The 14257-nt window shown below is 38.1% G+C and overlaps 2 protein-coding genes and 1 long non-coding RNA gene across 5 annotated transcripts; all 3 read right to left on the reverse strand.

Moving 5' to 3' along the window:
• Positions 1 to 230: 230 nt before the first annotated feature.
• LOC124298970 (uncharacterized) lies at positions 231 to 4309 on the reverse strand. 3 transcript variants are annotated; one of them, XM_046751722.1, is made up of 5 exons: positions 3769 to 4309; positions 2381 to 2542; positions 1078 to 1389; positions 845 to 964; positions 231 to 771 (listed from the first exon to the last, which is right to left on the reverse strand). In XM_046751722.1, the coding sequence occupies exons 2-5, from the start codon at positions 2495 to 2497 to the stop codon at positions 670 to 672; spliced, it is 651 nt and encodes a 216-aa protein (XP_046607678.1). In that variant the 5' UTR covers positions 2498 to 2542; positions 3769 to 4309; the 3' UTR covers positions 231 to 669. The 3 variants fall into 3 exon arrangements, with proteins under 3 accessions (XP_046607678.1, XP_046607679.1, XP_046607677.1); XM_046751723.1 differs by lacking the exon at positions 3769 to 4309 and adding an exon at positions 3095 to 3466; XM_046751721.1 differs by lacking the exon at positions 3769 to 4309 and adding an exon at positions 2895 to 3063.
• Positions 4310 to 6137: 1828 nt separating this feature from the next.
• Positions 6138 to 6571, reverse strand: LOC124297073 (uncharacterized). Its single transcript, XR_006906518.1, has 2 exons — positions 6527 to 6571; positions 6138 to 6245 (listed from the first exon to the last, which is right to left on the reverse strand). It is a non-coding gene; the product is annotated as an uncharacterized LOC124297073 (long non-coding RNA).
• Positions 6572 to 10194: 3623 nt separating this feature from the next.
• Positions 10195 to 13109, reverse strand: LOC124297041 (uncharacterized). The gene is made up of 5 exons (XM_046747623.1): positions 13031 to 13109; positions 11518 to 11654; positions 11059 to 11370; positions 10746 to 10868; positions 10195 to 10621 (listed from the first exon to the last, which is right to left on the reverse strand). Exons 2-5 carry the CDS (start codon positions 11632 to 11634, stop codon positions 10544 to 10546), a joined length of 630 nt encoding a protein of 209 aa, XP_046603579.1. The 5' UTR covers positions 11635 to 11654; positions 13031 to 13109; the 3' UTR covers positions 10195 to 10543.
• Between the last annotated feature and the right edge of the window lie 1148 nt (positions 13110 to 14257).

Here is a 14257-nt window from a genome sequence, read left to right on the forward strand (position 1 = left end):
AACGAGTACTGTTATTATAATAGTAATAAATTTGAGGATGAGCAGAGGTTAAACTAAATTCCACTCCGTGATTCTCAGTGCTTTTTTCCCCACAAAAATAAGACTGCACTGTACGGCGTGTATCGTAACGTCGAGTGAAACGACCGAATAGAATGTAAGGGTCATTTGGCCCCATTTAACCTCGGGACATATCGTCCAATATCAATTCAATGGGGAATCATTATAAGTAATTAAACATATTCTTCGTCATTTATATTCCAACTAAATTCGTCTGAACATTAACATACTCGTGCTGCATACTTACTCGTACGAAAATAGAACGACAATGAAAGAACATGGGCGAGCTGGACGATGCTGTAAAGGCTTAATATAAAAGTAGAAAAATAACAATGTCCTTCAATATTATCGACTTAAGACTGTGCTATTGAAGCAGCTCGATGATGCATCGAATAAAGCCCGTTATAAGATTCAGCATTAATTGCTGAATTAATACTGGCGTCGATTAAATTAAGATTCAGCGAAATTATCGATTACAGTTGCCGTTGCGTTTTTTCGTTTTTCTTTTCTTCTTTCGCATTTATACTACGAAATTGACTTTGGTCTTCGCTCGTGACTAGTATTCGTAGTTCTTGATTATGACGACTGGGCATAGAAAATACGAAATCCCGTTCAGGCAGTGGTTTCTCTATCGGTAATCATGAATTCCCTGCAAGACAACAGAGATACGATGGCACTGACGAAATTCAGCGTTGAGTTCGCTATGACGATCCACTGAAAAAATAAAGACAAATAATACAGTCACCGCTTCCGGTTCTTTGTACAATCATTGAATTTTAAAACTTACCACTACTTTACGCATCATTTCAGAATTAACAAAAGTTTCTCCCTGGATGCCGATTTGCATGTTAAGGGCCAAGGCTGCCAAAAGGTGCGCTCCGAAACTTATCAAATGGCATATCATCTCCTAAAACAACAAATTATCCCGTCGGGAAGAGACGAGATTTTGATGTTATCTTGCCGTTCCGATTTCTGGCCAATGAAATTGATTTTATTTCTCTTTCTGCTTTGGATACTCACGTAAACAGGTGCGCTTCGTTTGAACGATCTCGTGATCAAGGACGCGAGAGACAAAGCGAACAGAACGAAAGATATAAGGATGAAGATTCCAGACACCGAAACTACGAACACGCGCCCAGTGATCTGATCCACTGGGGAATGTTTGCGATCTTTCTCCAGCAATTTCACCTTCTCTTCGTCATAGCCAGCCGATTTTGCCATAATATTCCTCATGATCAGTGCCATGATCTCCTTACTGCTCATGACTATCACCTCCGGAAAGTTGGTGTTCAGGTCATACCCGGCTTTCCATAAGGAGACGACCCCCAGCACCTGCAGAAAATCACCGTAAATCGATTGTCAGTGAACCTGTTCTAACTTTCTAAGCAGCTCAAAACCACAGCTTCACGATTACCGAAAACTTCTCCCGATTTAGCATCACCCACCGTGCGGAGTTGTATTTTAGCGTTCATTAGCCGATTTCTTAAGGCCACTTGCAAGAAACCGTTAAACTTGCTTGGTTCAACGTTTCGTTTCTACCGTTAGAACTCTACCACCTTTAGCAACAAATCACGGGGCTAATCAGTCTCCACCCGTCTCAAGGGTGGCCGGTGACGACTTTCTATAATTCGAAATTGCTACTGACATTGAATTCCTCCAAGGTGAAAATCGTCACGAAACTATTTATATCGATACTTTGTAGTGTGTTCGCTGTGAAAGAGTACTGGACAATTGTAGTGAGTGTTGAAAGTGATTCTAATACGTACGTCAATTTCTTATTCACGTGAAAAATACCTCGGTGAGGTTGAATCGCGACCCGCAATAAATGCAATGTTGTTTTCTTTTTTTTTTTCGCGTCAATACGAGTTTAATTTACACTTGCATTTGTTAATATGGCTGCTCATCATACTTGGTCAAATTTTTTGTTGAAGCGAACGGTAGATAGGCACGAAAGTGACTGGGCAATACGGAAATTAGATGCGCAATATCGGAGGTTCACATAAGCCGCTAAGTGATTTACGTATTTGACCAGAAAAAAACGAAGAAAAAATCTAGTATTTAGTCGCACTTAGCAGGATCCACACGCTTTTTCCTATCTGCACGTGGGCATGACGTAGCTTGTATGATTGACACTGGACCGGCAGTTTGTACATCGAGGCAAAGGTGTGGTTTGCCAGATAGTGGTTACTCATACAGATAACAATGTTGTAGGCGCATAAAGAGCGATAACTGCGCTCTGTACAAGTTTTGATGATAAATTATGTTGGACCTAGCCATGGCGGAGAACAATTTTACTGGGATAAAATCAGGAAAAAATACTCACCATTTCAACGAATAAGAGGATCGCTCCGAATATCTTAAAGTTCCACGCCATGCTCGAAATGTGGACTGGAGAGGAACCGGCGGTCTTTGTTGGTATCATTTTGCTTGAGCGAGACATGGTGTAGACAGAGTGAAATGAGTATAAGAAACAGTGTAACAGGATCTGTAACGATACAGAAATGTATAACTTGCATGGAAATGAGTCAATTCGAAAGATTACAAAACGAGCGTTGCGTTGTGCAACCGAGTAAAGAAGTTCTTGCCAGATATTATCGTAGATGTTCATCTACATCGCGGCTTTATGACGTTTACAATGTCACAACAACCGATATAACCTATCAAATATTACACAAGTGTGTTGCTTTAGGATTCTGAAAACCAAACTTCACCGTTTACACGTGATCGAGGAGTAGGCTGCACAAAGGCTGGACTTTACAAGCCTGGGGACACGGCCCGTAAAACGTAATGAGAAATTTAACTTGTGAACTTAATAAATCCAGAGTTCAAGAAAGTACCGCTGGCATAGAACATCATTATCACATTTTAATCACTTTTTTTCCTATCCCCCGAAGTCGTAGAAAATTTCGTGTTTATAAACGATCGTCAATATTTGCCACTGGCATTCCTTCCGCGTTCGTTCGTACCGCGGCCAGACAATGCAATCCAATGGTATAGTTTAAAAAAGGCGGGAGAAATATTACAAATTTGAACTTGCCTGGAAAACGCGATTGTTTGTAGCAACGGGCCGTAAACTGTTCAATAATAAGTAGTCGATTTTAACACAATAACTATTAAAATTGAGAGTGGTAGTTACCGCACATACTCGTATACAATACGTGACGTTTACTAGCTAGCTTAGAACTTATACTCGAACGTATCACTTCCAACTGATTGTGTCGCTGTAGCGTCAACTTTATATCACTTCCCTCTTATCACAAAGGCGCGCATATTTCAAATTTCAAACGATGAATCAGTCCAGCTACTGCGCTCGCATTCCATTAATAATTGTTGATTAGTTGCGTATAAACTAGTCTCTCTCACTGACAAATAACTGTACAAAGGTTTGCTGTAAGTACAACGCAAGTTGAACCCGAGTAACAAGTTCTCGAAGAGAAAAACTTTGAAACTGCAAACAAAGAAAAATATTATCGGTACTAAAACATCGACGCCTCGATAGGTGGAGCTTCCAAACAAAACGAGATGCTGTATCCAAGGCCTCGCCATTTCCCTCGCATCTTGCAAATATTTTCGCACTTTTCCTAAACCAGGCTCTACCAGTGTACTATACTACAGATCATACAAGTATGTATGTAGAATTCGAGGATTTTAAACAACGTCTGATTCCGAATAAGCTTTGTGCACTTATTCTGTTACACACGATGCACTTACTAGCTTTTGTGCGATGCAGCTCTCCGGCAGTCACGACAGGACTTCCAAGTAACGCGGTGGACGTCTTTCGAATAACTGAAGGAACGCGGAGGGCACTCAAGGAAATACTGGTTTTAAGACGGTCGTCGGCTGCAGGCGTCTGGCTGATTCTCCGACTACTGACCGCCAGGCTGGCCACACTGACTGGGTGGAACTTCAATTGTGATGATCGAGATCGCCTGGGTACCATGGGAAATACCAATCAGCTCAACCAAAGATCTCATGTCACGCATTTAAAAGCCGAGTTGTATGAAGTATGCGTCATGCCGTAGTTCGCGACCGTTATTAGACTCCAGAGACTCAGAAGATCCAGCATCGACTCCTCGGCGACCGATCGGTAACGATCTATCGCGCTGTGTTATCTACGGATTATTTGACGCCTACACTTCCTCCGACATTGCAGAAATCGCTCTTTCCCCTTTTCTTTCCCTTTCGCCTTTCCCTCCTGAAAGATATTGCACCGCGCAATGTGTTTCAAGGATCCCTGTAGGCAGGTAGAGCTCCTTGACCTTAAGACCCACCTGCAAGTCTTCGTTTTCTGTATGCATTCGTTCTCCGACCGACGAGCCTTTTTTCACCACACTTAATTACACGTGTTTGCTCAATTGTTTTTCAAACATAGTGCATGAGATTGTCTCGAGGCAGAATGTTTCACGAATACTTATTTTTTGTAACTCCAGTTTGAGGCGTTTTTTTTTTTTTTATCAGAAAACTGTCGAACGGAAGCGAAGTGCGCGATTTTACTTACAATAACTTCATCAAAGTCGTTATTCGAATACTTGCATTAATTCCGGAGTGTTTTCCTTGTATTTCTGTTTAAACTTATGCAATGCATGTGATTCACACAATTCTCGTTTTCGAGGTATACCAGTTTTTCAAAGAACACGATTACGTGCTGCTACGTTAATCGTCAACTCGCGATTTAAACCAGCCGTACTTACTACAAGATCGCGCTGATGTGTGTAGATATACCGATATTAAAGCGTATATTGAAACATGCAATCCCGTTTCATAAATTATGCACACACTGCAAACTGCGGTGTGCAAAGTCAACAGTTCAATAACTATTATTATATTTCATAATTCAATGCAATGATCACGTTGAATCTAATGATATTATCTATAGTGCATTCAAGTTACGAACAATTTCTGTTATCAAATACAAGCTTGATAATAATTAAAGAACAATCAATTCTGATATTATTCAACAGCTCAAACTCACAAACAGCTTTGACGATGCTGCAATGTTTTAATACGATTAACAAATACCATCGATTGTGTCAGGCATTAGATCGCATACTAGCTGATAATATTGCCTACGTTACGGAGCAGCCATTTTTATCGAAATGATTTTGTTGCGCACCTTGGGTTGCCTGCATTCTTAAAAGCACTTCTGCAATCAAGGATTACAAGAAGCTTTGGAAAATATAAATAATGACAAAGTTTTCACGCGATATTTCAAATTAACAAATAGTTTACAGAACCCCAAGTCAAGTGATGAAATTCCATCACGGTAGTTTCACAGTTTATGTACATGGTATGATAATATCAAAATCAGGTCGGGTTAATTTCAATGAGCTTGGGGGGGGGGGGGGGGGGGCTTACACTCTAAAATTGACCCTATTCAATATTGGACGTAGAGGGCTGTCGATCCATTTTCTGACTGCTTTCCTGAATAGAAATAACTACTTAGAACGTTTTTTTCTTCGACAAAAATACTTTCATACATTCAATACTAATCCTCATTATGAAGTTTTTTCAATTTACGAGTTGTTTTACAGTAAATCTCGCGATATCTCAGGCCGAAGACTAGTAATGTTTCGTCAAAATTAATAATGATGTTTCTTTATGGGCTCGGAGTTGAAATAATTCAAACTGAGGAATGTAGATGATATTGTAGGTAACCCTAACACTGAGGATGAGAATAATCCTCGATCTTCCAATGGAATTTACCTTTATATCCTTTGTTTGAGTGTCTTGGGGCTTGGTACATGGAAAAGTACAGTATGGAAATCCAATGTTTGCTATTCAAATATGTATATATATATAATTTACTCGTGTTCACAATATTCCGTATAAAAAATAATTAATTGTACAGACAACAAATGCAGTGATATCATGAATTACACTTTGATTTCAACTTATCCCACCCAAGTTTACGCATTTTAAATCTATTTTCTAGTCGACGTATGTTCTATGTAATGAACCTCGACAAATTACAATGAAAACGGGATACCACTGGGTCTCGAATTTGTACCTAAAGATCACATTATGAATATATAGGTATCTTATTTTGAAGTGAGTGACCGTTGGAGGATTAATGATAGCTCATTTTCATCGAGTGATGGTCAATTAAAGAGACATTTTTTTTTCTTTTCCCTTAAGCAATAATTCATTGCGACGTTTCGATCGGGCTGCAGTCGATCATCTTCCGACTACTACAAACAAAATGAAAACACGAATTTTTCTAGACAATTGTTTGAATTATTTGGCGTTTGTATACATTTATAAAACTAGTTTAAATTTGTAATGATATGAGAACACATACGTTTTTGAACATGTGTCTGACCGACAGTTTAACTGTTCTGTAAAAAATGATATGCAACGATTGCTGATGTGATATAAAAATACAAAAATTCAAGGCGAGATTTACGGGAAAATTATTTATAAGAAAAGGATCAGGTATTATCAAATTAGATGTTGAGAGATTTCAACTTACAATTTAGTGACATTCCTTAAGCATCGTGTTGACGCTTGGCCGATTAGCGCGAAAGTGAGGATACATTGATTTGTATTGATTTACGGTAATCCCTATGGATCATCGATATGTGTAATGTCGATTTGAGATCGATACATCGTGAGAGTTAAGAGTGAGAATGATATCAGGTCAGAACAAGCATTCGGCAAAGAAAATGTTTTACGCAACATTCCGATTATGAGTTATTATATTAACGGTTATCGGGATTTCTTATCGAAAATTGCTTACCGCAATAATGTAATGCAAAAAAAACCACTTCCTTGGCAACTGTTTAGCCACATTAATTACCTTTATTAGTCTCATTTTAATAGAAGCATTTTTCCATTGAAATTCGATATTTTTTAGAGGCTTGATTTATGTGTATAATTAATTAACAAGTCCAGTGAAGTTGCCGAGTTATCTGCTGCCTCCTAAAAAAGCCAGAGAGGCGTTCCAACGGTTGAAAGATCGACTACCATTACACATCACCCATGAAGATGCTTCAAGACTCGTGATGTTGCGAGGTTATTCTGCGTTGTGACTTCTTTAAAATTTGCCGGACTACTTGGAAAAATTTCATAGATAACCTACCAAAAACACCGTGAAATAAAATTCAACGCAGGCAAGGTCTGTGCCAACAAAGTGAGGATCGTCTATAAACTTTCTCATCCCCAGAACCAAATAAGTTGGAAAACGAACAATAGCTACTTTTGAAGTTTCGAACATTCTTACGTATCGTGAAAAAAAAATCTCACCGACCCATTTCACTAAATACATCACGCAATTCGGAACAAAACAATTACTAATAAGCTAATTAATCGGCTGTAACTTTAGATACGCTTATCGCAGGAAGTAAAAACTCTGCGCAATCTGTTTCCTTTGCAAAATTACGGCGCAATAGGGTCAAGATAAATTAGTTTTAATATAAAAATGTTTCTTATTTCAGAATCTCTTTGTGTGACCCTCTCTGGACTAGGTAATTGGACCCTTGGGAATGCAAAAATGATACATATAACAGCTTGGGAACAACAACTGAGAAAATACAAATATGGTTTACATGAAATAGTAACGATAGAATATCATACACATCGTATCCTAAGGAGGTACATTGCACTTATGTGCAGGATAGAACATGAATTATACTTACTAACTAAAAACATAATTTATATAACATTTTTCGCATTCCGGTTGATTTATTGTATGTTGCAATTGATTTTTCTCATATTCTCTTTATTTTTCATTTTAATACTATTTGACAACTTTTTAAACTAACATACACTGACACTTGAACACTTGTACTAGATTTAAGGCACATTAAATAAATTGTAACTGAACTGAAACAGAAACTTTGCAGCTACGACTTTCTCATTTTCCTTCCCCATCTCGCTAAGTTTTTTGGCAGCAAGTTTTGATCCGTTGTTCTCAGTGAGTCGAGAGTGAGTGGAATAAATTCCTCTCGCAAAAGTACATCGAGATAGTACATGATAGAATTGATTCCAGTATTTTTCAAAATTGTCCAAATTTTCAAGAAAAATTCAAGGAATTTATTCCAGCATTTTTCAAAATCGCGAAAATTTTCGCCAAAAAAGCCTTACTTTTTTTTTACCAAATAATCTTTCGTCCCAGAATCGATTCGTGTGACCCTGTCCTCACTAATTCGATCTCCAGGAACGTAGAAAACGCAGCAAGAAGAGCGTAGGACCAACAGCAGAAAAAATACGCAGGAAAGATCAGCAGCAAAAAAAATTACGAAACAGATTCTTTGGTTTTTTGGCTGCAATTTTTGATCCGTTCCTCGCATCGTAATCGAACTGCGCCCAATCGATTTGTCTCGCAGAATTACGTCGGAATAGTGCATGAAAGAATTTATTCCAGCACTTTTCAAAATCGCGAAAATTTTCGCCAAAAAAGCAAAGGGGTCAGCCTTACTTTTTTTTTGGGCGAAAAATTTTTGGTCTCAGATTCGATTTGTATGACCCTTTTCTGACTAATCGGACCCCCAGGAACTCAGAAAACGCAGCAGAAAGTGCGGCGGACCAACAGCAGAGAAATGACGAGGGAAAAAACACCAGCTGAAAAATGGCGAAAACTCGGATATTGGTTTTTTGGCTGTAACTTTTTATCCGTTGCTCGCAACGTAATCGGACTGCGCCCAATCGATTTCTCTCGCAAAATTACGTCGGAATAGTGCATGAAAGAATTTGTTCCAGCACTTTTCAAAATCGCGAAAATTTTCGCCAAAAAAGCAAAGGGGTTAGCCTTACTTTTTTTTTGGGCGAAAAATTTTTGGTCTCAGATTCGATCTGAATGACCCTTTTCTGACTAATTGAACCCCCAGGAACTCAGAAAATGCAGCAGAATGTGCGTCGGACCAACAGCAGAGAAATGACGAGGGAAAAAACACCAGCTGAAAAATGGCGAAAACTCGGATACTGGTTTTTTGGCTGTAGCTTTTTATCCGTTGCTCGCAGCGGATTATGACTGCACCCAATCGATTTCTCTCGCAGAATTACGTCGGAATAGTGCATGAAAGAATATATTCCAGCACTTTTCAAAATCGCGAAAATTTTCGCCAAAAAAGCAAAGGGGTTAGCCTTACTTTTTTTTTGGGCGAAAAATTTTTGGTCTCAGATTCGATCTGAATGACCCTTTTCTGACTAATCGGACCCCCAGGAACTCAGAAAACGCAGCAGAAAGTGCGTCGGACCAACAGCAGAGAAATAGCGAGGGAAAGAGCACTCGCTGAAAAATGGCGAACACTCGGATACTGGTTTTTTGGCTGTAACTTTTTATCCGTTGCTCGCAGCGGATTGGGACTGCGCCCAATCGATTTCTCTCGCAGAATTACGTCGGAATAGTGCCAGAAAGAATTTATTCAAGCACTTTTCAAAATCGCGAAAATTTTCGCCAAAAAAGCAAAGGGGTTAGCCTTACTTTTTTTTGTGCGAAAAATCTTTTGTCCCAGAATCGAGTTGTATGACCCTCTCTCGACTAATTGGACCCCCAGAAACGTGGAAAACGCAGCAAAAAGATCGTAGGACGTAAACATCTTTCATTATTCCTCATAAATATGAATACTTTCACAGTTGTCGACGTACACACAGTGGTCCGAGGACGATTAACTTTCCGGCAGGGTCAATTACGTTGGCAATGCACTGAACATCACATAACTCAACCATACAAAATTTCAACGAGTTTGTAGCCAATCAGCAATGACGCAGTGAGTTGATTCTGCATTGTCAATGTAAGCGACTTCGCCGAAAAATCAACCCTGTCTAAATCAGTGTTCCCATGTGTATATCAGGTGTAATTTCAACACTTGTGATGTTTATTTATTTTCCACTTTTCTCGATCTGCATATGAAATATCTTGAATCAGCGATATAGTTATTCAAACATTATTATTAAAAAAATTTTCTCGAAGAAAAATGTTAAAAAGAAATTGCCCCAAAAATTCGTCTCCCACAATTTTGAAGACTAAGATTGCCGATTTTTTTTACATATTCGGAGGTCGGTTACGAACAATTAACAATTGGTGAAGGTATTTTACGCAGCCCTAAGACTGAGAATGAGAATATTTCTTTATCCGCATAGCATTTTCTCTTATATAACTCTTAATTCAAGCGACTCGCCACTTGGCACATACAAGAGTACAGTTCTTCAATCCAATGTTTGCTATCCAAATATATGTAATTTGTCTGTGTCCCTAATATTCCGTACAAAAATTATCAATTGTATAAACAACGAACGCAGTGATGTCATAAGTTTCCACTTTTATTTCAACTTATTCCAACTAAGTACACGCATCTTAAATCTATTTCCTAGTTAACGTATGTTCTGGGTAATAAATCTCGACAAATTACAATTAAAAAGAAATAATTTTGGATCTCGAATTTGAATGAATATTAATATTACGAATATATAGGTATCGGTAGAAATCTATGAAAAGTTCCCTGAATTGCAAATCCACTGCAAGTCCATGAATTAGATTTTGGCCGCATTACTTAACTTGTCTGCAAAGCAACAGAGTTAAACCAAAGCTCAAGAGATACAGCATGGCGATGGCCATAATCATCATCTAAAAACAGAAATTAGAGAACATTACCATCAAGAAGAAGCTGGTGTATATTTGACACGTTTATGAGAAACTCGTTACAACCGTTAGTAGATTGTCAAGTTGGAGAATCCAACGTAGAACTTACCGATAAATACAACATCATCATGCGATTCATGTAGTATTCAATTCCCACATCCTCAATTTGCGCAAAAAGGACCGATGAGGCTATAAAATGTGACGCGAAACCGGTTGACTGATAGACCACCTCCTGAAACAATGAATTCTGATTAAATCAATCATGCATTCGGTATACTTCACTAAATTTCTTCTTCGTTTTATTTTAGTTTTAGTTCATTCCTTGAGAATCCCAAGGTTCATAAGAAATGACTAATTGCAGGACTCTTCGTGTTGTGATGATATTCAATACAACAATAATTAAGGATCCTTCTTAAACTTACGCTAACGAGTGTATTTCGTGTTATTGTCCCATTCAGTAGAGATGCTGCGTACCAAACGAGAAAGATGTATGTAGCAATGACGAAGAAAGTTGTAATTGCAATTACTAAAATCCGACCACTCAGTTGATCTACCGTTACACGATCGTATTCTGCGGAGGAGAATCGACTCGTGAACTTCAATATCGAGCTCAAAAACCCGGTGCGCCTATCCGAAATTTTTTTGAAAAGCCCCACGCCACTGGCGAATAATAACTCTGCAAAGTTGAGCTTCATGTCCCACAAAGCCATCCCAACGCAAATGATACCTAGTATCTAAAAACAAACAACCATTTGAACACATAACGTCACCTAATATTATTCGACGCAACAATAATTGACTGTGTTCAATCTCAATCGTAGTTTAGCAAATCCAACAGTGACTCAGTTTAATTTAGACCGTTAAAACCAAAGAATACTGACCAATTGAGCAAAAGTGAATGATGCTGATAACATTCTTAACTTTCGCGCAGAGCCTAAAATGATGATCGGAGTGTCCATCGACTCCTTTGAAACCATTGACAGTTCACGGGCAGTCATCGCGTCTTCCAAACGAACACCTGAAAGTTAAATTTTAATCTTCTTACACTATTGACAAAAAATGAGAATGCAGAACGTACTCAACGGGAATGGTTTTGAGTAATAATTATGTGCTCATTATTCCATTATATAAAAGATTACAACTTAAGCATTCCTTTCCACAGCTGTTAAATTCATTTTCCTCACAAATTTCTACTAGCACAAATTCACTATCATGAACGATGAAAAACGTGTAGTACGTATTTCGGACATCCATTGCTTCAATAGTACATAAAAATATACAATGTAAGTGTACATAATAAGATTAAAGTTCTGTTCCGAGTCTGCAGTAGAGTATGGCGACAATTTTTCAAGCATCGGAAGTTTAGAAAGCGGTACAATCGTGATTAATAAGCCGCGGTTGAATTTATAAAAATTTGTACTTTGGGGTTTCCATATGAAATGCCATGCGACCAATTTAAATTGGTGCATTTATTACTCTTTTGATGGTTAATTGTTTGAAAATATAAAAAAACAAAGCTTTGAACCACAATGACATTTCTGTGGTATCTATCACGAGCTTATTAGGGTCAATAATGAAGGGGTCTTCTGATGAATTAGAAATATGACTTTAACTCGGAAACATTTTAAGCAGGGTATGAAACCGCATCTTTTTCTGTTCAACTTGCTTTTTGTACGCATCTAATTATATAGTGTGAATCACGGTTAATCCCGCTTTTAATCCACTCATATCAATCCGAAGCAATATTATCGGTATAATTGAAATATATTCAGCATCTAACGAAAGTTTTAGGCATAAAAAACTGACTATTTATTAAAATTAAAAACACAAAATATTTTCAACAGTTAGTTGAGAAGCTGTCATATCCAGCATAATGTTTATCAAGAATTGACTTCCGCTAGGTGAATCACGCAGTTTGATAATGGAAATTTTTCCTCAGACTGTCAGCATCGCGAGTATCATATAGCATATAATAAAATTGATAATCACGTAGGCATATTATAGACGTGATGAAAATTTTCAAAATCATATTCTCCCAAGGTACAAACTATGAAATAATTACAAATCACGTGTGAATTGCACACTGAGCTTGATCAAATTAACGACCGTTCAACGAGTTTAATAAAACCCTTCTTAAAAAATGGCACCAGAAGTGGAAAAAAACATTTAAATCAAGCGAATGTTATAAAACCATGCTTCGCTTATAGTTTTATGAGACTCAGGAAGGCCAATGTTTGGACTCTTCTATAGTAAAGATTGAACAGTTTTCAATATACTGGTTTAAAGTAGCAAATATAATTTCAACGGTTTGTCCTTTACTCCTGATTCGAAAAGGTACCGTTTCCGCTTTTGGAGAAACAGAAATACGTATCATAAACTGGGATTCTTACTTACTTTTGTATGGCCAATCTGAATCAACTGAAGTTATAACGAGAAATTGAACGTCCTGTATTGTACGAAAGTGGCTCTGAATACTGATCCAAAGATCTGTCACCGTCCTTTAAAAAGCTTCATAATCCAAAGCGTCATTGCTTCAGATAAATGTATCCATGCGAGCCAATGAGAATTAAACGGATATATATATATCGCTATCCTTTTACGAAAGATAAGGAAAAAGCGCTTCAGATTACATATCCCTTATTCGGTGAAAAGGATAATGGAATTTTCAAACCACTGGTGCATGGATTTATAAGACATTGGTTATTCATGCATCCGGAAAATATTGTTATACTTTCTCTCATTCAATTTACCTAAAACCCCAGGCTACATGTATAGCCACTATTTTCTGCTAATTCTCTAATATATAGCTTTGAGCGCAATCACAGTTCGTATCAGCAAAATAAGCCCAAGCTTTGTAAAATTTGGCAGTAATCTCGCTGTTAATAATAATCGCTGATTTACACTAGATTATATGTGACGTCAAAAACAAACACACTCATCATTATTTCTTCGACTTTCTTTCACTTTCTGAAAATGCACACATGCCGCTTTCTCAGACTATTCTCCGAACACGCAGAACAATTGTGGACAGTTTCAAGACAGTATTTGTAAGTTGACACGATATATTCCCACGTGATACTTTATAAAGACTCTTTGTCTGAAAACGATCTGTAAAGATTGTAATCGAATCGATACTTTTCAAACTTACAGCCTCGTTACAACAGGTACACTAAACTTGCGATTCTCTCGATCACTTTCATCCTCTGCTCTTGTGGTTGAACCAATGGCTACTTCTACTGTTTTTTCAGTTTGAAACGGTGGCAGAGTCAAGATCCTGGAGTCATCTCGTCGTCGCAGCCCTTCTCTAACAACGTCACCAGATAAAGATGCAAGCTACACGTTGAAGAGCTCAACAATATTTCTGAATCGTTGTGCACAGTCCCGTTATACAAGTTAAGAAGGAGCTGGACGCAGAGATCTAGACCCTGTGGAATGTCAGGCACTGAGATTCTAGACCCTTATAATTTTCCTTTGACGACGGTATGCTTTTCTATACCTGAATAAACCCTCGCACGGCAGGGATCGAGGTTCCAGACCCTCTCAACGGTATCTAAAAAATGTTGTACTTCCAGTTTTTGGATGCAGGGTCCACCGCCCCTGACTTATGTCTTGGGTACCGGA

The sequence above is a fragment of the Neodiprion virginianus genome, chromosome 2 (assembly GCF_021901495.1).
Source record: "Neodiprion virginianus isolate iyNeoVirg1 chromosome 2, iyNeoVirg1.1, whole genome shotgun sequence".
NCBI classification, from domain to species: domain Eukaryota; kingdom Metazoa; phylum Arthropoda; class Insecta; order Hymenoptera; family Diprionidae; genus Neodiprion; species Neodiprion virginianus.

Excerpts from the sequence above, each read along its gene's own strand:
- LOC124298970 (XM_046751721.1), bottom strand. Across the intron at positions 1,390-2,380 it reads TCCTCTTATTCGTTGAAATG|GTGCTGGGGGTCGTCTCCTT; the intron begins GTGAGTATTTTT and ends GATTTTCTGCAG. Across the intron at positions 772-844 it reads AAATGATGCGTAAAGTAGTG|TGGATCGTCATAGCGAACTC; the intron begins GTAAGTTTTAAA and ends TTATTTTTTCAG.
- LOC124297041 (XM_046747623.1), bottom strand. The coding sequence starts at position 11,634 with ATGACTGCCCGTGAACTGTCAATGGTTTCAAAGGAGTCGATGGACACT. Across the intron at positions 11,371-11,517 it reads CATTCACTTTTGCTCAATTG|ATACTAGGTATCATTTGCGT; the intron begins GTCAGTATTCTT and ends GTTTGTTTTTAG. Across the intron at positions 10,869-11,058 it reads CACGAAATACACTCGTTAGC|GAGGTGGTCTATCAGTCAAC; the intron begins GTAAGTTTAAGA and ends TCATTGTTTCAG.